This window comes from Helianthus annuus, chromosome 14, assembly GCF_002127325.2.
Source record: "Helianthus annuus cultivar XRQ/B chromosome 14, HanXRQr2.0-SUNRISE, whole genome shotgun sequence".
In the NCBI taxonomy this organism is placed as follows: Eukaryota; Viridiplantae; Streptophyta; class Magnoliopsida; order Asterales; family Asteraceae; genus Helianthus; species Helianthus annuus.
The window spans coordinates 172207913-172232789 of NC_035446.2; the positions used below are offsets into that span (position 1 = coordinate 172207913).

Here is a 24877-nt window from a genome sequence, read left to right on the forward strand (position 1 = left end):
ACCAGACTTCCTTCTCCCATTGTTGTTGGCAAAGTGATTTGCCCTAAAGGCTGCACCACCTCTCCGGAAAAACTTACCAATGGCATTGATACTCGGATCAACTTCGCCTTTGTCTGTGGAGCTAGCTGTTGAAAACACTGCTTATACATGATTTCCGTGGCGCTTCCACTGTCGACGTACACTCTTCGGACCTTGTGACCCGCTATGATTGCGGACACTATGATTGGTTCGTCCTTAACTTCTGCCGGACTGATGGGAGGAAAACCGATGGTTTTCTGCATCCAAGCGGCCATGTGCTGACTGGATCGCTTGATGCCTTGGTTGTCCGCCCTTCTGATCATGCAAATCGCCGGTTGATTATTCGGATTATCCCCCGAATTCCCCGAAGATTTTCCTTCCTTTACTTCTTTGACTAGATGCGATAGCTTTCCGGATCGCACTGCCTTTTCTATTTCTTGTTTTAAGGACCAGCAATCATCTGTATTGTGACCCCGAGCATGATGGTAATCACAATATTTCTTGGAATTTTATCTCCCGGGTTTCGGAGTTTTGGTGGAGCGGGGAAGCTTTCCCCCTCCGCACTGAGGATTTCACTGGGAGTTTTGGAGAGATCTGATAAGTTATAAAACCTTGACCCGGAGCTTTTTCCGCGTAGAGGTCTGTCATTTCTGCTGTAGGGGTGCGGTCGTCCCCGGCTCCCCGATGGGGTTTTATCAAACACTGACCCACCGTTTTTCTTCCATGAAGACATCTTGTGTTCTGACTCCGGAGCTGGGTTGCATGCGTTCTTGCCCCGAGCAAAAGCTCTGGCTCGTTCCATGAGTACCTCCATCGTCTTTGGGAGGTTTTCGTGTAATTTTTCAACCAGCTGATTGTTCCGGACGCCATGACAGAATCCGGAGATACGCAGCTGATCAACTACCCCACTGATCTGCATACTTTCCCGGTTAAATCGGTCAATGAAACTGTCCAAAGATTCTCCATCCCTTCTCCGGATGTTGTGAAATTCGGTAATTTCTTTGGAGTAGTGCCTTTGCTGGCTGAAATTTTGGAGAAATAATCTTCGGAGCTCTTCAAAGTCGTTGATCTCACCTTCATTCAACGCATCAAACCATACTCGGGCAGCTCCGGTTAGAGTTTGTGCGAACATGAAGCACCATGCTGGCATCGGCCACTGTTCAACTCGTGCAGCTCCGTCAAAATCGAAGATATGATCATCCGGATCAGTTGTGCCATCATACTTTTTCACTGTAGTTGGCATTTTGAGCTTCGGAGGAAGTTTAGCGTGTGTTATACGAGCGCTAAACTTTGACTTGGCTGTCATGGAAACTGGATGGTACGGCTTGGTGAGTTCCGAATCGCTAATTACATCCATCTGCGCTTCATTTCGTATAGTCATTGCCGGCGAAGGTCCGGATGAACCCTGTACATATCTAGTATAAGTTTCCGAAGTGACAACTGTGGAGAAAGTAGGAGGGGTAATCATTGTGGGACCCATAGTCCTTATTGGAGCTTCTTCATGAAAGAGCCTGGTTCGTAAACCGAGGATCTGTTCATCCCTAGCCTGCTGTGCTTTTAATCTTCGTAGAAGACTTGCATTTTTGGAGAGAAACTCTGCATCAAACTCTGATGCTTGTGAAGTAGGAAGTAGAATAAATGGCAAGGTTGTTCCTGGCCCAGAGCTTAAAGTAGCTGAGGTTGTGGAAACAATACTTGCTGGTGCAGTAGTTTGTGTACTAACAGTCGTAGATCCCAGATTCAAAGAACCTGAGGCAGCCATTTGTCAGTTCTTTGCTCAAGAAATTCACTAAAGTGAAGGACTAAGAGCTTTAAGATCGGATGGCGCCAATTGAAGAACCAAAAAACCGTGGTTAGGCCGGAGCCTGTAAACGAGAGTTTGGATCTTGTCAAAGGTTGAGAAAGGTTCCTGCAAAACAGAAAACCGTTAGGCTCGCCGCAGAGATGGGAGGGCCCCTCTGCGACCACCCTCCGGCGTGAGGATAAGTATTTGTTTAGAGAGAGAAAATAGAGAGAGAAAGTAAGGACGGAAGCTCAGAAAACTGTACTTGGTTTTGTACTTGGCAGGGTATTTATAGTAGTCAACTGAGACGACGTCATCCAGGCAGACGCACTCGAATGGAGGTTCGTCTTCGGAGGTGCGTGATGTGGAACGGACACGTCTTAGGTGCCCGTCCCAGTGGAGCACGATTCGTCCTGAGGATAGTGTCCGGCTTCGGATATGCATCTTCAATAAATAATCTAAAAAAGTGTTTGGATGAATGCGTTTTGAAAAAGTATGTACCTACATCTTTTTCAAAACAGAACGCAAAATCTATTTCGAAAACGTAATGACAATCACCCCTAAATTGTTTTGTAACCGTAACCTAGTAACAATATATTATAAGCCTACGTGTGAAAAGCTAGAAATCATAAGCAGCACGTAGAAGGGCCTGGAGAGAGGAATGGAAGCATCCAGAACAAACCCGAACCTTACTCCGAACCAATGGCTCCGTAGAAGGGCCTAGAAAGTAGAAACACCACCTTCTTCACTATAAAACCCACCCAATTTCATGCATCTCCTCAGCAAAACTGAAATTCAACAAATTCTCTCTACAATCTCTCTCAATCAATCTTCCATCGTTTCACAACTTCTACTTAATTTGCTGCAATGGCGGAGGTACAGATGGCTGATGCAGAGACGTTCGCATTCCAGGCTGAGATCAACCAGCTCTTGAGTTTAATCATCAACACTTTCTACAGCAACAAGGAAATCTTCCTTCGAGAACTCATTAGCAACTCTTCCGATGCGTTGGATAAAATCCGGTTCGAGAGCTTGACGGACAAGAGCAAACTGGATGCGCAACCGGAGCTCTTCATCCGGCTTGTTCCGGACAAGGTTAACAAGACCTTATCTATCATTGATAGTGGTGTTGGAATGACCAAAGCAGGTAATAATTCAATTTTACATCTCTGTATATCAATTTTTGTCACTCAATTGTTTAGCATGCATTTTTAGTTAACGATATGTGTAATACTTACTTAAACCTAACGTGAAATTGTAACGCTCAATTTGTTTCATGAGTTTCGTTTAAGATGTGATTTGCTTCATATTATGTGTGGCCAGAACGGAATGATAAACCTAATTATGCGTTCAATTTTATGTCTCCATTCATTAATTTTGCCACTGTATTGTTTAGCATGCATCTCTAGTTAACCACAGGTTTAATAAATAGGTTAAACTCAAAGAAGAACATGCCTGTTGTAATCTGTATAAACCCTATGATTCTTATGAGTTTTCGTTTAAGATGAGCTTTGCTTCCTTATTTATGTGGACAAACCGGAATGACGAAAATAGTTATAGTTAATCATTAGAAGAATTCGAGATTAGGGCATTTGATGACATGATATGCAGCTAAGCCTCTGAAATTTTTAGTTGTTAACAACGTACTATGTGAAAAATGTGTGAGAGTAATGATATTGTAGTGTGTAAATGTTTTCAGAAAACGTTAAAGACGTACACTGGTTAGAATTGAGCTATATAGGGATTCAGTTTATCCTTTTTGTAAGGGACTATTGAATATTTGAATCTAAAACTGTTTTTGTGATTATATAGATTTGGTGAACAATTTGGGGACGATTGCAAGATCCGGAACGAAGGAATTCATGGAGGCCCTTCAGGCAGGGGCTGATGTGAGCATGATTGGGCAGTTTGGTGTAGGTTTCTATTCTGCCTATCTTGTTGCTGAGAAGGTCATTGTTACCACGAAACACAATGATGATGAGCAATACATCTGGGAGTCTCAAGCCGGTGGTTCATTTACCGTTACAAGGGATGTTAACGGGGAGCCACTTGGCAGAGGAACCAAGATCACCCTCTTCCTCAAGGAGGATCAGGTAATTGTGTGCTTCAATGACATCCTTGCTTTGTCGTTGTTTGTGAGAATCAGTTTAATAACTGTTTTTGGATTTACTTTTGCAGATGGAGTACTTGGAAGAAAGGAGAATTAAGGATCTGGTGAAGAAGCATTCCGAGTTCATTAGCTACCCGATCTATCTATGGACCGAAAAAACAACCGAGAAAGAGATAAGTGACGATGAAGATGAGGAGCCTAAAAAAGAAGAGGAAGGTGACATTGAGGAAGTTGACGAAGAGAAAGAGAAAGAGAAGGGCAAGAAGAAGAAGATCAAGGAGGTTTCTCATGAGTGGGAGCTTATCAACAAACAGAAACCGATCTGGCTTCGTAAACCTGAAGAGATCACCAAGGAAGAATACGCTGCGTTCTACAAGAGCTTGACCAATGACTGGGAAGAACATCTGGCTGTGAAACACTTCTCTGTTGAAGGGCAGTTAGAGTTCAAGGCGATCCTTTTTGTGCCTAAGAGGGCTCCATTTGATTTGTTTGACACTCGTAAGAAGATGAACAACATCAAGTTATATGTCAGAAGGGTCTTCATCATGGACAACTGTGAAGAGCTAATTCCGGAATACCTTGGGTTTGTAAAGGGTGTTGTGGACTCCGATGACTTGCCACTCAACATCTCTCGTGAAATGCTTCAACAGAACAAGATTCTCAAGGTTATCAGGAAGAACCTTGTGAAGAAATGCATCGAGATGTTTAATGAGATTGCTGAGAACAAGGATGATTACAACAAATTCTATGAAGCCTTCTCCAAGAATCTGAAGTTGGGTATTCATGAAGACAGCCAGAACAGGTCCAAGTTGGCTGATTTGCTCAGATACCATTCAACCAAGAGTGGTGATGAGTTGACCAGCTTGAAAGACTATGTGACCCGTATGAAAGAGGGCCAGAAGGATATTTATTACATCACGGGTGAGAGCAAAAAGGCTGTTGAGAACTCTCCATTCTTGGAGAGACTAAAAAAGAAAGGTTATGAGGTGTTGTTCATGGTGGATGCTATTGATGAGTATGCGGTTGGGCAGCTGAAGGAATACGATGGAAAAAAGCTTGTGTCTGCAACGAAAGAAGGATTGAAGCTCGAGGATGAAACCGAGGAAGAGAAAAAGAAGAGGGAAGAGAAGAAGAAGTCATTCGAGAATCTATGCAAGACGATTAAAGACATCTTGGGAGACAAGGTGGAGAAGGTTGTGGTTTCAGACAGAATTGTGGACTCGCCTTGCTGTTTGGTGACTGGAGAATACGGATGGACGGCTAACATGGAGAGGATCATGAAGGCACAGGCTCTGCGAGACAGTAGTATGGGTGCTTACATGTCTAGCAAGAAGACGATGGAGATAAACCCTGACAATCCCATCATGGAGGAACTCAGGAAGAGGGCCGAGGCAGACAAGAATGATAAATCAGTGAAGGATCTGGTGTTGCTTTTGTTTGAGACTGCTTTACTGACATCTGGATTCAGCTTGGAGGATCCAAACACGTTTGGAGGAAGAATTCACAGGATGTTGAAGTTGGGTCTGAGCATTGATGAGGAAGGAGAGGAAGACGCTGAAATGCCTGCTTTAGAGGAAGAAGGTGCAGAGGAAAGCAAGATGGAGGAAGTGGATTAAGTTGGTTTATGCTGCTTTGATTCGGTTCAATCAGTGTCTAAATTGAGTACGTCTTCTTTTGTTTTGTTTTGTTTTGTTTTGAACTTGTTATCAAGTGTGTCTGGGTCGACGTGTATCAAGTGAACATTCCCTTTTTTGTAGTTTGGTCACATGGTGAAAATGAAATATAGATCTTTTGGTTGCTATTAGTTTCTGATATGATTTAATTTAGTTGTTTATGTTGAAGGGCTTCATGTTAATGGGTTGGCGGGTATTATTACACACAACAATTGCAAATATTCCAAAGATACACTGCAAACCAATGTGAAGTTCAAAACAGACTGAACCTGTGTGACGCAAACCAACTGGGAAGAACGTCTGTGAAACACTTCCCGCTGCAAGTTCAGTCTCTATTTTGAAAAAATCAACGCTTCAGTCCCTAACGTATTCAATTGACTACGGCATTACTGTCTTTTTACTTCCAAAATGCAGGGCAATTTGGTAATTTCGCAATTTACAATTCCTTAAAACACATCCCATCACTTATCAAACCCTCATTTCCATAATAATACCCTTTCTTCTTCTCCAGTAAGCCATGTTAACTACAGGTGCGATCGAAGATTTATGATGGCGGTTTTTGGAGGGTTAGACCCGAGGCCAGCTGCAAAGGTTAAGGTGGAGAAGATGTTGTTTAGATATCAATTGTTTTATTGTTGCTTTGTGTTTCTTAGATATCAAGTGTTTTATTGTTGCTTTGTGTTTGAACAATTATGATGTTTTGTTTGTTACTTTATGGTTGTGTTTGAACAATTAGGATGGTTTACTTTGGACAATTACTATTATGGTTATGTAGCCTAATTTTGTGACATTTACCAAATTAGAAGGTTATATACCATCTATATAACCAGTTTGGTTTGTTTGAATTGTTGACAATAGACAAGTGCTTAAACAATAACTTTCAATTGCTACCAAACATAATACAAGCTCAACTACAACATAATAGACTGATCCTACCACATCATAACATAACACACTAACCCTACCACATCGTTAAAGACCAGTTCATGTTATGACATCGTTAAAGATCTCTGATTAGTAGATGACGTTAAGGCCGTTAAACAAACTAGAAACACTAAGAAAATCGTGCCAAATCCACAGATCTTGTGACGTAACAGCCTCTAGTATTATAGTCGGATGACCATGATCGCCTCGAGTATATCGACCTCGCCACGTAGTATGGCAGTTCTGCCACGGCCAGTGTATGCAATCAATGCTTCCGAGTATTCCTGGAAAACCATGTCTTTCTTCGCGCGCTTGATAAAATTTTTGGACGTCATTTGCGTTTGGTTTTCGCAGATATTTCTTTCTATATAGGTTCACCACCCATTCGCAAAACTTGTACAAACATTCTCGTGCACTTCTTTCGGACATCCTTAAATACTCATCCAACGAATCGGGTCCGTATGCCAGTTGGCGAATGACCGCAATGCATTTCTTTAAGTGGTGAATCCCCTATAGCCCCTAGCGTCATATCGAAGTGTGAAAAATGGATCAGACTGCGCCAACTCGTATGCTATACGTAAGAACAGTTGAAGACTCATTCGGAACCGACGTCTAAACATCGCTGCTGCGTACAAAGGTTCGTCGGCAAAATAATCGGCCACTAATCTATCATGGGCACCTAAATTATTAACACCGAAAAATAAATTAAATAAATTATTAACACAGAAAAATAAATTTAATAATTTATTAACAACGAAAAATACATATAACTAAATTTTTAACAACGAAAAAAAATATAACCTTCTTTGTCTCGGTTTATGGCGATTTGCCTAGTAAGCGGTTGTAACGCTGTTTCTTCCTCTTCCTCCGTGATCATCTTTGCTACCAGCATTACGGCGTTCGCAAAAAACAAATCGCTCTCGCCCGAAGATGACGAACACCACGATGATGAAGAGGACATGCCTACAACTTTATTAAAATTAAGGTAGTGTATGAAAAGTGAGAGTGATTGGAAAGATTTTGGTTGAAATGGGTGAATAAAGGGTATATATTTATAAAGTGGGAGTGAAAACATATTTAAAAAAAACTAGTCGTTTTGTAACAACTTTATTTATTGAAAACTAGTCTTAACCCCCCCGCGTTGCGGGCGAGGGCATAAAACCGTGTTGCCGCGGAATGTTGGGCCTGAGGCGTAAAACCGTGCTAGGTAGCAACCAAACGACGGCCAAAATAGGAAAAAGCGTAAAACAAAATCACGAATTTTTAATATCGAGTGACTCACGTGACGTAAAACATAGACGAAGTTGAATGTATACCGACATGTATTGAAATTTTGATGGGGTAAAAAAACTAAGAGGGACTAAATATGACCACCAAACACCTTGGTAAGTAACAACCAAACGACGACCAAACTCGAGAAAAAACGTATAAAATATCTAACAACACCATAATTTATTAAAAAATGAAAAATATTAAAGTTTATCGTAAAAAACAAAAAGAAGTCATTTAGGAATTTTTAGTATAAAGAAAGAAAAGTAAAAAAAGAAAAGACAAAACCCAAAAAAGTCACTATTCCTCAAAGTGTTAGAAATTAATAGATATAATCAATAGGTCCGTCTTGGGTGTGCTAGCCGGGTGCTGGAGCCCGCCAACCCTAGGCCGGTTCTCATACCGTTTAGCCTAAGTTATATTTTAAAAAACCGTGTATTACATGGGTTGACTAAATATAATTTTATACATCAAATAATATTGAAAGTTATATACAATTTGATTTATAAATTATGTAATAAAATTGATATAATAAATTTTTTAATAGTGCAAGATAAAAATAAATAATATATTAATACAAAGTTTGGTTTTGTGATAAATAATTTGGTTTATTTTAAAAATATCTTAAATTAACAATTTAAATTTAAGAACAATATTTTACTAGAAAATAGAAGGATTTTATCCGACATTCATAGTATGATAAGATTTAATATTAGTTTATTATTTATGTAATTAATATAAGATAAAAACTAATATGTATGATGATAAATCAACGAACAAACAATTTGACTGGTTAAATAAGGTTACCTTATTATAATGTCATATGTTTATATTTATATATTTTTTGAATTAAGATCGTGTTATTGTTGTTAGTAAAATCAATGATTTTATATTTGTATTTTTGGTTGGTATTATTTATTAAAAGTTCATATTAAACATAGTTAATTATGTTATGTGTTAAGTTTATTGTGTTTTAGTTCAAGTTATTGGTGCCATCCAAACTCTTTTTAGGTTTTATGTCTAGCATTATATATACCGTGATAAAAGTTTACTAGAGATAGTTACGTAAAGAATAAATGTAAATTTGTATATCAGAAATGTACACACCATAAAAAACGCTCATTATGTGTTAGTGCTTATAACAACCTTCATTATGTTGGAACTTTATAATTTATCAATGTGTTTAACAAACAACCGTTTATAACTTTATCTTTATTTCATTTATTTAATTAATGTAAGATAAGTATGAAAAAGAGAAGAAAAAATCAAAAGTAGATATATTTAATTGATGACACTTATATAGTCTATAGACGGGTATAACTAGTTTTAGACGTTTAAAAGAGAATTACTTTAACACATGATGAGATGATGTTTATCAAATAGTGAAATAATTTGTATGTTTTTTAACTTCGCATTTAGGAGCATAAATATAACAAAGTAATAATAATAAAATATAACAAATCTATACATATAATAAAGTAAATCAGTGGAGGGACACGTGTCATTTATTAGAGATTTTCATTTTTTAATTTTCCCGCCTTTATATTCTACTTAATTTTTAATTAAAGTCTTTATCTTCTACTTACTTATAGATAATTATTATTAATTAAAGTTAATTATTATATCTTTATCTAAATAAAACATTAATATCTATTTATATTTAGGTTTATCTACATTTATATCTATCTATATCTATATATCAAAATCTAATCTTCTAAATTCTAATAAAGGATTTAATTCTAAAAAAAATATTTATATATTTAATATTTTTTAACAATTAACTAATACATAAACATCTCTTATCTTTATCCATTATAATAAAATTAATTAAAAAATTATTCCAAATAATTAATTAATTAAAAGGTAAAGTTAATTTACATATTTATAATATTTACTCACAGATATTAACGTATCAATATAACACAATGAGCAGTGGATATATTTAATTGAAATATGTTATTAATTGTAATACAATGTAATGTAATGGGTTCGGCATATATTACAACTAAAAAAGTTTTTTGGTAATTAATTCAAGAAATTTATCCATTTTAATAACTAACTAATTCACGGTTCCAAATAATGTTAACCCGTGCAATACACGGGTTATTAATACACGTATAATAATTAATTAAGAAACTTTAGAATTCATATTTTTCTTTTTTTGATATTCAACCGTTGTAATATAGGGGCTTCCAAAAAATGTTACGTATCACTCACATTAATATTAGTAACAACATAATAATCTACTTATTTATCAAACTCATAATAATTATAACTACTGCAAAAGTCTACGAGCCGGTCTAGGAGTGTGTATAAGCAGTGGTCGTTTTTACTATCAACACCTAATTTTGTTATGTTGCATTGTGGCCACAAATCTCCACTTCCACTATCTGTCTGTTTTTCAATGACAATTAATATAAGTCAAGGCCAATCACTATACAAGGCTGGTTTTTAACACTACCGAATTCACTCATGGTCAATTGTATGCGAGATTATTAAGAATTAAAAGAGGGACGTGGTAAAACCAATAATCTTAGATAGAGATAATGAAGTTATGAATAAAAGATGTAATGTCATGTAAAAATAAATAAATATATAGATATTTATGAATTATGTGAATATTTTTTTGATTCAAATTATTTTCGGTAATGTGCGGATTATAATTCGATAATGTGCAGATTATAATTGTAACTTTTTATTTCTCATTAAATGTAATGTAATATGTATATACAATAATAAGTATTATATAATATCTTTATTTTTTATTATTTTATATTAACTCATCTATGTTAATTTAGTATACTAGATTAGAACCCGCGTGTACACGCGGTTTAACAAATGAGGGGTGGTTTTATTTTGTTTATTTAAAAAAAATATAGTTAACAATACCTTTTCATCCATGAGCACCATCTCAATAGCCCATATCTCACCAACCTTTTTGGGATTTGGTTTTCTCCAAAGCCTAAGTACTTTTACCTTTATCGTAAAAGCTGTTGTTTTGCCATCAATATCATTCAAATAGATTAGACTTCTCCCTTCCATCTCTGATTGTTTAAAATGAGCTCTGATTGTTTAGAATGATTAAGTCTACTATTTATAAGGTAAAGATGTATAAATAGATAATGTTTTTTTGAGTTATCATGAATTTTTAAAACTGATTTTATAATAACTTTAGATAAAACTGGTTTTATCTGTTTAGAATGATTAAGTCTACTATTTATAAGGTAAAGATGTATAAATAGATAATGTTTTTTTTTTTGAGTTATCATGAATTTTTAAAATTGATTTTATAATAACTTTAGATAAAACTGGTTTTATCTAGAATTTTATAAAAACTGATTTTATAATAACTTTAGATAAAACTGATTTTATCTAGAATTTTTAAATTAAAAACTGATTTATCTAGAATTTCATAAAATTGATAACTTTTATTAATGATCAATAGATGTTGATTTCTTTTATTAATGATCAAGAGATATCGAGAAATTAATACAAAGAATATATATTATTATTAATATTAATTCAAAGTTGAAAAAATCTTTACTTTTATATATATAAGATTTAGTTAAGTTATTTTTTAATATTATTATAATTTATTATTTAATAGAACATCGAAAGTCTATTACTGAATGCTATTCTTATAATAAAATTAAACAACAGAAAAATATTTATTTAACACTTTGCTCCTTTAGTTTTAGTCATTCTGTTACACATAACCTTATGATACATGAATACATTATCAGTTTTATTCATTCTGTTACACATAACCTGTATGAAACTTGAATACATTATCTAATTAGTTAATTCAATAGAAAAGGGTGTCACCTAACCTGGTTGGTAAGATTCCAATGAAACAAAAAAATGTTATTGATGTAAGTAATTCGATGATCAGTTAAGATGGTTTTTCAAGCCTCAACTAAGCAGAACACTAAACTCACTAAAAGGTTTGGCGTTAACACCATCAGAGACGATACGATTTTCAGATTTCCACTGCAAATAATCAGTACGGCTGAACTTGGTGAATCCCCTGCAACAACATAACAAACATTAAGACACTAATTCATGAAAAAGATAATCTGTATTTCCAGGCCAATGAGTTCCATCTTGCATTGTCCAACCTTCTTCCGGCATCTTTTGTGCTTTCGCTACAAGAGCATTAATCCGCACCTTAAATTCTTCATACTCTCTCTATCATCAAATTAACGAAATATTAATATAAGGGTAGAACACTAAAACAATTTTTTTTATTACATGAACATGTTAGACCTCAATTAAAAGTGAAAGTGTATACCTTCATTGCTCTACGTTCCTTGACAAAAGAAGGCTGAATCTTGTCCTTCAAGTAATCTATCTTCTGAGCAAAATAGTACTCGGGTGTTTTGGGTTCAAGGCTATGCTTCTTGCAAAATGGGACCCACTTCCTTGCAAACTCAGCAGTCTCAGAGAGGGACTCAAACATGAGCATGGCGGAACCATCATCAGACACATAGCAAGAGACTTTGTCAACAGGGTAATCCACAGCTAGAATCGACAGCACCGTGTTCGCTGTGATGAGTGGAGGTTCTTTTAGCGGATCCATTGTACTCACAAAAACATTAATAGGTGCCAGTTGTGACGGTTCGCCCTCCCTGTCATATCTGCAAATTTAACAATTATTTATATAAATAGAGAAAGACAAGTGTCGAGAAATAAAACCTTTGCAATGAAAATCATATATGTATACCTCAATGCAAGCCTGTCAAGGTAGGTCTCACGTTCAACAGAGAACCATTTTGGGAATTGATCAAGAAGCCATGACAATGCAAACCAGACCTCACATATAACAGATATCAACCACAATGGATAAGCATTATTCACTAGATGACTGCAACGGTATTGCAAAAAGAAACCCAAGATAATCAACCGTAAAATTATTACAATACAATATGGCGTCAGATGAGCTGATGAAATAGGCACCACTCTACTCATTGGTTGCCGAGCATCGTCAGCCCTGTCACATAAATCATCCACTTTTGTAGGTTAACTTAAAATAATTCTAATAATAATAATGAAACTGAAATGCACCTACATTTGCAATTCTTCTCCATTTGATCCAATCCGTTCAATCTCGTCCCCTCCTTTTCCTTCACCGCCATATCTGTTTGTCATTTGCATATTTTTCTCCTGTTTTAGCTTCCACCCTTCTACCCGTTCCTTCCAGTCAACGTTACCAAGGCCGTAAGCATTCAAGTCCTTTGTTGAGACATCAATCCTTACAGGAACTACAATAACATATACCATAGAATATCAAATCACATTTCTGCAAATACATGAAATAAACTTACTACTAATTAAAACAGCTAAAATCTAGTAACAAAAGTTAAAAGACACAGAAAAATACACAATCACATAAACTATCTAAGACTAATAAGTCGATGTAACCCTAAAATTCACCAAATTCCACTAACATTAGGCACAGATAGTTCCCAAATCAGATGAAATACCACATAACATGAACTCTCTCCGGCTACCTATGCCCACCTCTAAGTATGGCGATCCTCCGCTACAAATCATCCATCGGAGAGAAGAAATTCAGCCGGATATCATCAAATTCACATCAGATTTGCATCAATTTTCATTAGATCTGCTGCGAAGGTATAAGATATGAGTCGTTTTGTTCAGATTTATCTAAATTGTTTGGCATTTTGTTTTGGATCTGTTTGTTTTGCTAGATCCGCCACACAGCCAAAGCAACCACTCGCCGCCATAGTTCAGGCCATTACCATCGTACACCACCACGTCTGCCGTCGTGGACCAGTTGGTTGTCGCCACTGCCATTGAAACGGTTGTTTTTTCTTCACCCAAACGAATCGGAACTAATAGTTGACTGTATAAGATGAAAACGGATGATACAATTGAGGATTTTGAAATTAGGGTTTCTACATAGAAGATGAGAAGGGAAAGAGGATATGATGGGAAAAAGGGTGTGGTACGGGTTATAACAGATTATATAGGATCCAGAAGTTTGTTCATGGGTCGGGAGTTTTACCCGCATCCACAACCCATTTAATCATAGAAGCCCTCTTTGAATGACATGTGTTCCAAATTTGGTTTCTTTTATTATAGATAGTAGATAGATTAATATCTCCATTTTTTATCCGCATTTTCAAGAAATATTTTGTTGGAATTTTCGTGTAACTTTTAGAAAAATAATTATTTGTCAATTTTTCAAACAAACCGAACGCAGCGGAAAACATGTACACGAGGTTCGGTTCTAAACCGTTTCCACCAGTGATCTCATTACAATCAAAATAGGTTATATTAAAATTAAAGAATCGTGACATCCAAGAAAGACACCTTGGTTCAACGAACGATCTCGCTAGATGATCGTTGACCACGAAATCATATTTGTTCGTTTGAAACGATTTCAAACGAAGCCTTAATCTAAAAAGAAAAGTTCAAAACTTTACCGTATGCGTAACCAGAGAAACAATAGCTCCACTTGTTGCGACCCTTGAAAAATTGCAAGTAGAAATAACTTGTTCTTGTTCTTATTGCATGAGTGGTCAAGTAAAAAAAAAACAAAAGCAAAATCTGTCTCTTGATTTGAATAAGAATTCCTCTGTTGCCTTCAATTTGTTTTCGTCACTCATGAAAAGCAACGAGCAGAAGCCATTTATTCAGAGTTATGTGTAGAGTCCCCTTTTTTTATTAAAAGATATACATATACCTTTTATTTCAAAACAAGGATTAAGAATTGTAATCTAATCACAACTCCTTCATAATTATCTCATAATTAAAACAAGCATCTCTCTTTTTAATTATCTAAATAATTAACAATATATATAATTTATTATAATTAACAAATTAATTATAATATTAATCTGGCTCATCGTAATTATTCTGAATAATTACCAGTTTCTTTTATTACGCTTATTATTTCGTGATCCAGTGATTAACGATTAAAACACCGTGAAATGTTCGTTGCCCAAAGTATAACTCTTTGGGTCGTACCTTGACGGTAACGTTGAATTTTAATCGACAATTGAACATTATATCCAACAATCTCCCACTTGGTCGATTGGCCGATTAAGTTTCAATGTAGACAATAGTGGGTGCCTAGCTGCATCATATTGCCCCCGGCAAGGTATGACAAATTTATGCCAACTAATTCTTTACACTAATCAAACCTTTGGTTATGCAAATACTATAGCCCTGGTTATCGACTCATTTATCTCTCTGTATTGAACACTTGTTGAACATGAGACATGGATCCAATTCATTCTCATATATTATTCAACCATTTCTAATTCCGTTCCTAATTTGAAGTGGTTTATCAAACTACTACTAGTTCGAGCGTGGCCACGCGTTAACACCAGTTCAAACCAACGAAAGGCGCCAGAGTGTTCTTCTCCTAAGTATAGAAGCACAGATCCCTTTGGCTACAAACAACTCCCACTAAACTTCAGATCACTATCCTTATTACTGCCAGTTACGTACAGCGTTAGATAGAATCAAAGAGCAACCATTCATTTATGTTAGTTCTAGTATGTACCACAAGTCTAAGGATACAATGATCGTACCTATTCAAAATATCTTATGACTAAGATCCATGAAGATCATTTTGAAACGAGTTACGCCCAATATAATTCAACTAATCATATCAGTGAATATGGTTCTCAATACTTTGAGTATCCATTATATGGATCAACCATCTAATTCACAATAGTCTTTTACCAGATTGGTTCTCACGAATCTGATAGACTACGGACATTTTAGAATACAATATTCATAGATACTTAACGTACTAATATTTGAACACAGATATAATAGTTTAAAAGACATTCAACCATTAAATTCAAATAAACATAAAATACTGTTTACAGTTCAAAATGCACCAAATTACTAAATAACAAAATCAGATCCACTGTCTAGCATATCTAAGACCTATACTATCTGCATGCTTCTCGTGTTTCACTTGAGGTATAGGCTTAGTAAACGGGTCTGCTAGATTCTGATCAGTATCAATTTTCTCTACTACAATGTCTCCTCTTTCCAAAACTTCCCGTATGTAATGGAATTTTCTGAGAATATGCTTCGTGCTGTGATGCGACCTTGGTTCCTTTTCCTGAGCAATTGCACCTGTATTGTCGCAAAATATCTCGATAGGCTTCTGTATGCTTGGCATAACTCCGAGATCAGCAATGAACTTTTTCATCCAAACAGCCTTCTTAGCAGCTTCTGAAGCCGCTATATATTCTGATTCAGTGGTCGACTGGGCCACCACGCTTTGCTTAGAGCTCTACCAAGTTATAGCACCACCATTTAAAGTAAAAACATAGCCTGTCTGAGATCGTGAATCATCGCGATCCGTTTGGAAGCTTGCGTCAGTGTAACACTTTACTTTCAACTCTTCTTCCAAACCGCCAAATATCAGAAACATATCCTTAGTTCTTTTCAAGTACTTTAGGATATTTTTCACAGCAATCCAGTGACTTTTACCAGGATTCTGCTGATATCTGCTAGTCAAGCTCAGAGCAAACGATACGTCCGGTCTAGTACATAACATGGCATACATTATGGAACCAATAGCAGAGGCATATGGAACCTTTTTCATATCCTCTTTATCTTTGTCCAATTTGGGACACTGATGACTATTCAGTACGGTTCCACTTGCCATTGGCAAGAGACCCTTCTTGGAATCTTGCATTGAAAAACGTCGAATGACCTTATCAATATATGTACTTTGACTAAGTCCAAGTAGCCGCTTAGATCTATCTCTATAAATCTTAATTCCTAGAATATAAGCAGCTTCTCCAAGATCCTTCATTGAGAAACATTTACCAAGCCAGGATTTAACGTCCTACAGCATCGGGATATTGTTTCCAATGAGAAGTATGTCATCTACATACAGGATTAGAAAAGTAATAGAACTCCCACTTGCCTTCTTGTAAACACATGGCTCATCTTCGTTTTTTATAAAACCAAATTGTTTGATTTTCTGATCAAAACGAAGATTCCAGCTTCGAGATGCTTGTTTCAATCCATAAATGGATTTATTCAACTTGCAAACTTTCTTTGGATTCTTAGAATCTACAAAACCTTCAGGCTGCTCCATATAGACATCTTCTATAAGGTGTCCATTTAGGAACGCGGTTTTGACATCCATTTGCCATATCTCATAGTCATAATACGCGGCTATGGCAAGTAGAATCCTAATAGACTTAAGCATGGCTACTGGCGAGAAGGTTTCCTCATAATCAACTCCTTGAGTCTGAGTAAATCCTTTAGCAACCAACCGAGCCTTATAGGTTTGCACATTTCCATCCATGTCTGTTTTCAACTTGAAAACCCATTTACTTCCTACAGTCCGACATTCGGGAGGAAGTTCAACCAAATCCCAGACTTGGTTGTCATACATGGATTGCATCTCGACGCCCATGGCTTGGAGCCATTTTTCAGATTCGTTACCTGAAATCGCAGCTTTGTAGGTTGAGGGCTCTTCTTGATCTATTATCAAGACGTACCTATCAGGTGAATACCGATTAGGTTCATGACGATCCCTCGTACTTCTGCGGACGCCTAGTGTTACATCAGATTCCTGAATCCTCTCAGGTTCAGGTTCAACAATATTTTGTTGAGAGGCAGATTCGACTATTGGTTGATTAATTTGTGGTTCTCGAATTTCCTCAAGATCCACAAGATTATCTCCAATTCCTCGCGCCATAAGCTCATCCTCTAGGAATGTTCCTCGACGCTTAGTGAAAACTCTATTTTCAGCAGGATTATAGAAATAATAACCAACCGGATATGCATATCCAATGAAAACAACCTTTTCACCGCGAGGATCAAGTTTGTCCGAAGACTCACTGGTAACATAAGCGTTACATCCCCATATGCGAAGGTAAGAGACTTTAGGTGGTTTACCATGCCAAATCTCATATGGTGTCTTTTCTACCTTTTTAGTAGGAGCAATATTTACAAGACGTGTAGCAGTTTCAAGAGCATAACTCCAAAAGGAGTGTGGTAAGTTTGTACGACACATCATTGATCGAACCATATCTAATAAGGTTCGATTTCTCCTCTCAGACACACCACTGAGTTGTGGTGTTCCGGGTGGAGTTAGTTGGGATATAATCCCACACTTCTTGAGATGTTCATCAAACTCTTGATTAATGTATTCACCACCTTGATCGGATCGAAGTGCCTTAATCGTTTTCCCTAGTTGATTCTGTACTTCATTTTGGAATTCTTTGAACTTTTCAAAGGTTTCATGTTTAAACTCCATAAGATAAACATATCCATATCCACTATAATCATCAGTAAATGTAACGAAGTATCTTTCCCCGTTCCTTGACATAGTCCTGAATGGACCACATACATCAGTATGTATGAGTTCTAACAGGTCTGTCACACCCCGATCTCCACGTGTCACCGGTGGGCCCGGTGTGGGGTACAGTGACGTGGTTGGCATCGTCATAGACAAACAACACAATATAATAATGCACAGCGGAAGCAGAAATAGATTCATTTCAACTTTATTTAAAATGTAATAATAAACATCATAAGTAGTTGAAACGGATCCACAGGCGGATCAATAAAATAAGATAAATTGTTCAACAGTTTATTTGTCGTCCGAGCTTGCGAGACTATAGTGGACGCTCTTAGGAAACAGCCAGCCTAGTTCGTTTAGTACCTGCACTTAACCTTTTGGGAAAAATACGTCAGTTTACACTGGTAAATACAAATCAACTGACTCATTTTGAAAATGATTGAAAATTTATTTAAATGCACAAGGCATAAATATTTTTATTAACTTGGGATAATTATGCAATATAAACTTGTGAACGAATTACATGCTACTCGTACATTTGGTGGCCCGGGATCTGCTGTCCGGGCTAAAGATTAAATGACACACCACATTAAAGAGTTATACACGTCGGGTGTACGCCTACACCCCGTGCTCTGGTCGTGGCCATCTCGTAAGATAATGCCAAGGATATCCGGGACACGGTCAATAACCCCCCAAACCCTTAAAGTAAAACAAAACTGTTTAAACGAGTCGAACAAACTATTCAAGACTGTACACCCCAAGGGCGCAGGATTTGTGCGCTCGATCAAGCGGTATTCTATATACCGTACCCCAATCCCGTATAGGGAAAATAAGTCAAAATGTATTTACCTGAGCAAGTATGAATCACAAATGGTAAGTGTAGGTAGCTTTTACTGGGCCTCCTAATCTGGAACAAAGGTTTATAATAACCTATTAGATTCCTAACGGGTCTTTTATTTAAGCTTTAGCTTAGACCGGTTAGTTTTAAGGACGATACGGTACAAGCGCACGATTACGCGAAAGACCGGATAGAATGTGATTTAGACCCGACAAGTTTGAATACTTGTATAATATGGGTATACTAAATACATTCTGGATTTTGAGATAAAAATGATAACGTTTGACCCGTTTCGGTCAATTTACGCAAACTAGTTACGTAAACCGAACCGAACGCAAAAAGGGCGTTTCGGGTAGCCAACTGAGTCGTATTCAAGTTCCCTGAGATAATATGCTTAAAATATGATATAATATCAGTAAGTTATGTTCTATTATGCCCCGAATAATTTTAAATTCAATTTATGCCTTAGAAGGGCATTTTGGTCATTTAAAGGATTATAAAAGAGTTAATTTGGAAATCTGAGTCTCGGGTCTGATTTATACAGTAAATATACTTCATTTAACATATTATAAAAGTAGGGTATGACCCGTATACAAAACTTATCATTTAAAATCAAACTATGCACCGTAGGGGTATTTTAGTAATTTCACAAGGGCTAAAAATGCCAAAACTGGAAATCTGAGTTAAAACATTTATACTTACTGTTATTATATGAAAATATACTAATCACACCAGTAGGTATGAGTCTTATATGTTTAAAATGAGTATAACGCCTACTATGCGCTAAAAAACGCTAAAAATGCGATTTAGAGCCGTTTCCGGGTTTTTAAAAGAAAGCTGAGATTTTTATATTTCCAGAATGCTCAAAATAATTTATTTAACATATAAAATCAGTAGAAAAAGGTTTGGAGTCAAAAGGATGTATAAAACTCATTTTATGGCTTGAACGGTCAAAACCGGCATTAACCGAATCGACTTAGCGACGTATGATCCGATCAGCCAAAAATTAAATAAAAATCATCAAAAATCCCAGAATATTATATAACATCAGTGGGTAAAAAGTTTTATATCAAAACGTGGCCTGAAATAGGTTATACGCGAAGTGCGCCGTTTATTAAACATAAAGATATAGTTTTACGCTATCGACCATAACTCAAAATCTGGACCACTAACTGATCTCAAATTTTCGGTGCAAGTTTATAAATTAGTAATAAAGATTTCTACTCTTTCACTTTTCCAAAAATCACGTTTTATATCTAAAAGGGCAAAATAGTCAACTTTAAGCATAAATCGGAAACAAGCAAATGAATCGGCTAAGCATAGACTCAAGTATCAAAAATTCCAGAAAGTTTAACCAAAATAAAAGTGGTTCAAAATATGCTCTAATACAGATCTCAAACATGCATGCACGGATCCGAATTGATAGTCTACGAAAAAGTCGTTTTACAAGACTTTCGGTTCCGATTCGTATTTATACTATAGATTGTCGAGTTGATTATGATAAAACACATTCTTATGTTCATTATAAGTTATTTTTGATGATCAAACTGATTGCATGTCATCTACATTACCATTTAAGCTATTTTTCACAAAAACGATTTCTGTTTACTTTTTAGAAACAACTTTGACTCGACAAATAGCATGCTTAGAGTGGGAATCAGAGAATACCCTTTTGAGGGTTTGTTTCCCACATAAATACCAACATATCAGTGGTTTCAATTTGAGAAATGACAGAGCCAAACTCGTTTAATCGAAAAGTCAAACTATATGAACAACGCTTTGACTTTTAACTAGTAATCAAAGCAAGAACGAATTATGGAATGATATAGAGGCTTACAAAGGTCCTAATGAAGCTTAGTTAACACTTAGAGTCGGCCTTGTTGATCAGAAATGCTCCCGGAATGCTCTGTGAATTTTTGCAAGTTGCTAAAGCTCTTGTTTCTCCAACTCAAGACTCCCAAATGAGCAATTTGATCAATTAAATGGAGAAATCAGATGTCACAAGAGTGTAACAGGTGTCTTTACATGCATGGGAGCTGATTGGTGAGAAATGGAGGTGCACACAGCTGGTTCCAACTCAAATTTCGGGTCAAAACAGTCAATTTCGCGAAACTCTGCATCTGATAGGGGTTCGCGGCCCGCTTGGGCCTGTCCAGGCGGGTCGCCTGACCTGCTTAACAGCCAAACAACTTTCAATCTTGGCAGCTTTGGTCCCTGTTCTTGTACGCGATGTTTCGGCTACTTATCTTGACTCGTAAACCCCCAAACTTGGTTTTAAGAACCTTGGGACATTTACCAACATGGTAATGTCCTTGGATAACTTTGCGCTCAACCGAAAAGCCATGAAATTCGACGTTGACGCTTTTAACCCCTCAAGTACGGTTTTGGCCATAACTTTCTCATACGATAACGAAACTTCACGAAATTTTTACCACATATTCTAGTGAGTATATTTTAGCATTTCAAAGCTTCGGGTCTGCCAAAAGTTCACTCAGAGGTATAAATTCAACATGTTGACACTTTTGGCCCCTATAGTTTGTAATTCCTCACTTTTGTGCATTTTCCGCTTCGTATGATCCATGATCCATCCGTTTAAGGTTATAAACATTATGTAGGGTTATCATAGAGTCTATTTATCCATTGTTGACACTTTGGACCCTTACGTTCCATAGTTTTCACTGTTTGTCAACTTTAGTCCCTCTAAAGTTTGTTTTCACATACCGGAACCTTATGACACGTGTCAAGACATTATTGGACGAAATTTTTCGAGGTGTTACAAGGTCTTTGGCCCTTTCACTAGTTCCGGTAAAAGGGGCCTTAGTCATCTTGCCACTTAGACAACATTCGTATAAATCATAAGTCTCCTGGCCCGTGGATTCTAGAATCCCTGCAGTCTGGAGCTTCCTCATGCGATTGATGTTAATATGGCCAAGACGACAATGCCAACGATATGTTTGATTAAAGCTAGTTTTAACACGTTTAGAGGAAAGAGAGCATACCATATTATTTGATCTATTGTTAGAAGTATCTATTTCATAGACACCATTGTGAGGCTTAGCCTCAAAATAGAACACACCATTTAAAAATGCAGAAATGTTACCATTAACAAAATCAAAAGCATAATTAAAACCTTGTTCTCTTAAAGCAGAAACATAAATAATATTTTTAGTCAAACTAGGAACATAAAAAACATTGTCTAAAGAAATAAACAATCCAGAAGGTAATTCAAGAATAAATTCTCCAACTGCCTTCACAGCAACATTCTGCCCGTTCCCAACGTGCAGCTCTAAGTCACCCTGCTTCAGCTTTCTAATCCTTTTTAGTCCCTGCAAATCATTACAAATGTGAAAACCACATCCAGTGTCAAACACCCAAGATTTGCTCGAAAAGGAAAATAGATCAATAACATGTATACCTGAGGATTCTCCAATCTGCAGCTTCTTAAGCTTCAACTCAGCCAGGTACTTGGGACAATTTCTCTTCCAATGCCCGATCTCATCACAGTGAAAACACTTGGCATCTTTATGAGGCTTTGCCTTCGGAGTGGCAACCTTTTTGCCTTTGCCCTTGTCTTGCTTACTCGCCTTGCCTTTTCCCTTGGATTGCTTCTTCTTGGTAATTCTTCCTTCCCTAATCGCCAGCACTGGATTGCCCTTAGTTGGGATGTTTGTCTCAGCAGTTTTTAGCATCTGATGCAACTCTGGGATCGTTCTTTCCCACCCATTCATGTTATAGTTCATTACGAACTGATGATATGAATTGGGTAGCGAGTTAAGGATCACATCCGTAGCTAACTCATTACTAAGGGGTGCGTTCAGACGCTCTAGTTGATCAACGAAAGACTTCATTTTCAGTACATGAGCACTGACCGAAGTACCTTCCTGCATGCGACATGTAATGAGAGATCTCATCACCTCAAAACGTTCATGACGAGCTTGCTGCTGAAACATGTTTTTCAGCTGCTCACTCATCTCATATGCGCCCAAGTTTTCCAGATTCTTCTGAAGTTCTGGAATCATCATAGCAAGCATAAGACATGTCACATCTTGGGAATCATCAACATGTTTTTCCCATGTCCTACGGGCTGCACCCGTATTAGCAGCAGGTGCCTCGGGAATTGGTCCTTCAAGGACATAAGCCTTTTTCTCCGCCCTGAGAACAATTTTCAGGTTGCGATACCAATCCATGAAGTTAGAATTATCAAGTTTAGCATTTTCAAGGATGGACTTAAGCGAGAATTTGGTGTTATCAGAATTGTTTGTAGACATCTGTAGAATTTAGAAGAAAATTTTATTAGTAATTTTCATGCATTAACCTAATTCAATTTTGACCCAAGATATACAAAATTTTAGGAATTAGGATGAGATCCCATCTCCCCATAACTCAGTGAATGGACTTAGCACTCTTCACTGGCATAGATTGAAGGGTAGGTGACGATCACCAATTGTGTCAACTACACAATTCTCGGTTTGGGGTCGCATGACGAGTGTTGTCAAGCATTGGTACGTTAACCCCAACTACGCACACTTTCACAACCGTAGAAGACGAATGCAGGGTAAACACTAACATTTGCTCTCGTGTCGCAAAAGTGATATTTGTCCTCAAATAAGAACCGTAGCCCGGCCCATGTAAGCATGGAAATCGCGGAACTACCCCTAACCAAAACCGTAGGCCTGGATGCAGGGTAAACACTAGCACCAGGGGTTCGGGTAGATCAGTTCGGGTGTTCTTAATTTAGGGTGGTGTAGAATATCGATTTTAATTTGGGTTATATTTTAAAATTACCAGTTCGGGTCATTTTAAAATACTTGTACGGCCTATGGCATGAACATAGGCTATACAATTCCTTTGTAAAAATCAATTTTACGTTTTAATTTGTGACGACTTGAAACACCTTTCAATCACTCGACCGATTAATTTTAAATACCCTATTTCATCTAAGTTGGTCGTGTCGCAAATTTATTTTAATTAATAACTTTTATTAATTACGGTTTTCAAATTAACTTTTAATTTTTGAAAAACCGATTTTGATTTTTGTATTTTAAAACAAACTGTTTATTTTAATTACCTATCCAATACTTAATAAACCTTTTTATTAAAATTGTCGTTTTAATGATCGTGTATTAGTTATTAATTTTATGGCGTAATAAACATCTCATGGCAAAACGCAAAATAAATAAATAAATATGCAATTCCGGGTTCATAATATGTTCGGTTCGTTCGAGCCCAAGAACGTGAACCGAGCCCATTAAGTGTAGCACAAACCCTTTTGTGCTCCCACTTAATCTTGGATCCAATCCTAAAAAAAAACTTCCTTTTTTTGTTTGTTTAAATTTCCGATAAGGAAAAATTTAATGAGTTCTGATTTTTTTTAATAAAAAAAATATATATCGCTTTGATATTAAAATCATTATTTCAATATTTCCAACTTTTTAATTTATTTAACCACGTAGCTAAACAACTAATTTAGTACGCTTGTCAAAAAAAATTCTAAACCTGGATTTGCATAGTACGATCATTAAGCTAAACGAAATAGGTTAAGGCCAAAAATTATTTCAAAGAAGACTTTGACAAGTGTTCATGTTTGGCCTTAATAAAAAAACTTGCCTATAACTATTATACGTGACAAATTCCTATGCCAAATCTACTCGATTTTAAGCATGCAATTCTATAAACTACTTTATAACACTTTTATAAAATAACCTACTTTGATTTGTAAGGTGGCTCTGATACCACTATTGGAATTTTCGTGTAACTTTTAGAAAAATAATTATTTGTCAATTTGTCAAACAAACCGAACGCAGCGGAAAACATGTACACGAGGTTCGGTTCTAAACCGTTTCCACCAGTGATCTCATTACAATCAAAATAGGTTATATTAAAATTAAAGAATCGTGACATCCAAGAAAGACACCTTGGTTCAACGAACGATCTCGCTAGATGATCGTTG

The 24877-nt window shown here is 36.5% G+C and overlaps 2 protein-coding genes across 2 annotated transcripts; one reads left to right on the top strand and one right to left on the bottom strand.

The window, feature by feature from the left end:
* Positions 1-2429: 2429 nt before the first annotated feature.
* On the top strand, positions 2430-5715 carry LOC110905129 (heat shock protein 83-like). Its single transcript, XM_022151013.2, has 3 exons — positions 2430-2948; positions 3614-3894; positions 3980-5715. Exons 1-3 carry the CDS (start codon positions 2669-2671, stop codon positions 5525-5527), a joined length of 2109 nt encoding a protein of 702 aa, XP_022006705.1. The 5' UTR covers positions 2430-2668; the 3' UTR covers positions 5528-5715.
* A 5786-nt stretch (positions 5716-11501) lies between these two features.
* LOC110907902 (cellulose synthase A catalytic subunit 1 [UDP-forming]-like) lies at positions 11502-16436 on the bottom strand. Its single transcript, XM_022152819.1, has 7 exons — positions 16365-16436; positions 15704-16058; positions 12846-13038; positions 12501-12767; positions 12069-12414; positions 11896-11965; positions 11502-11804 (listed from the first exon to the last, which is right to left on the bottom strand). Exons 1-7 carry the CDS (start codon positions 16434-16436, stop codon positions 11683-11685), a joined length of 1425 nt encoding a protein of 474 aa, XP_022008511.1. The 3' UTR covers positions 11502-11682.
* Positions 16437-24877: the final 8441 nt, after the last annotated feature.

What these genes read in the sequence shown, in the direction of transcription:
- LOC110905129 (XM_022151013.2), top strand. Translation starts at nt 2,669, where the DNA reads ATGGCGGAGGTACAGATGGCTGATGCAGAGACGTTCGCATTCCAGGCT. An exon ending in TGTTGGAATGACCAAAGCAG is followed by an intron (nt 2,949 to 3,613) that starts GTAATAATTCAA and finishes GTGATTATATAG; the next exon opens with ATTTGGTGAACAATTTGGGG. An exon ending in TCTTCCTCAAGGAGGATCAG is followed by an intron (nt 3,895 to 3,979) that starts GTAATTGTGTGC and finishes TTACTTTTGCAG; the next exon opens with ATGGAGTACTTGGAAGAAAG.
- LOC110907902 (XM_022152819.1), bottom strand. Translation starts at nt 16,436, where the DNA reads ATGGCAAGTGGAACCGTACTGAATAGTCATCAGTGTCCCAAATTGGAC. An exon ending in GAAGCATGCAGATAGTATAG is followed by an intron (nt 13,039 to 15,703) that starts GTCTTAGATATG and finishes ATGTTATTGTAG; the next exon opens with TTCCTGTAAGGATTGATGTC. An exon ending in AGGAACGTAGAGCAATGAAG is followed by an intron (nt 11,966 to 12,068) that starts GTATACACTTTC and finishes ATTTGATGATAG; the next exon opens with AGAGAGTATGAAGAATTTAA.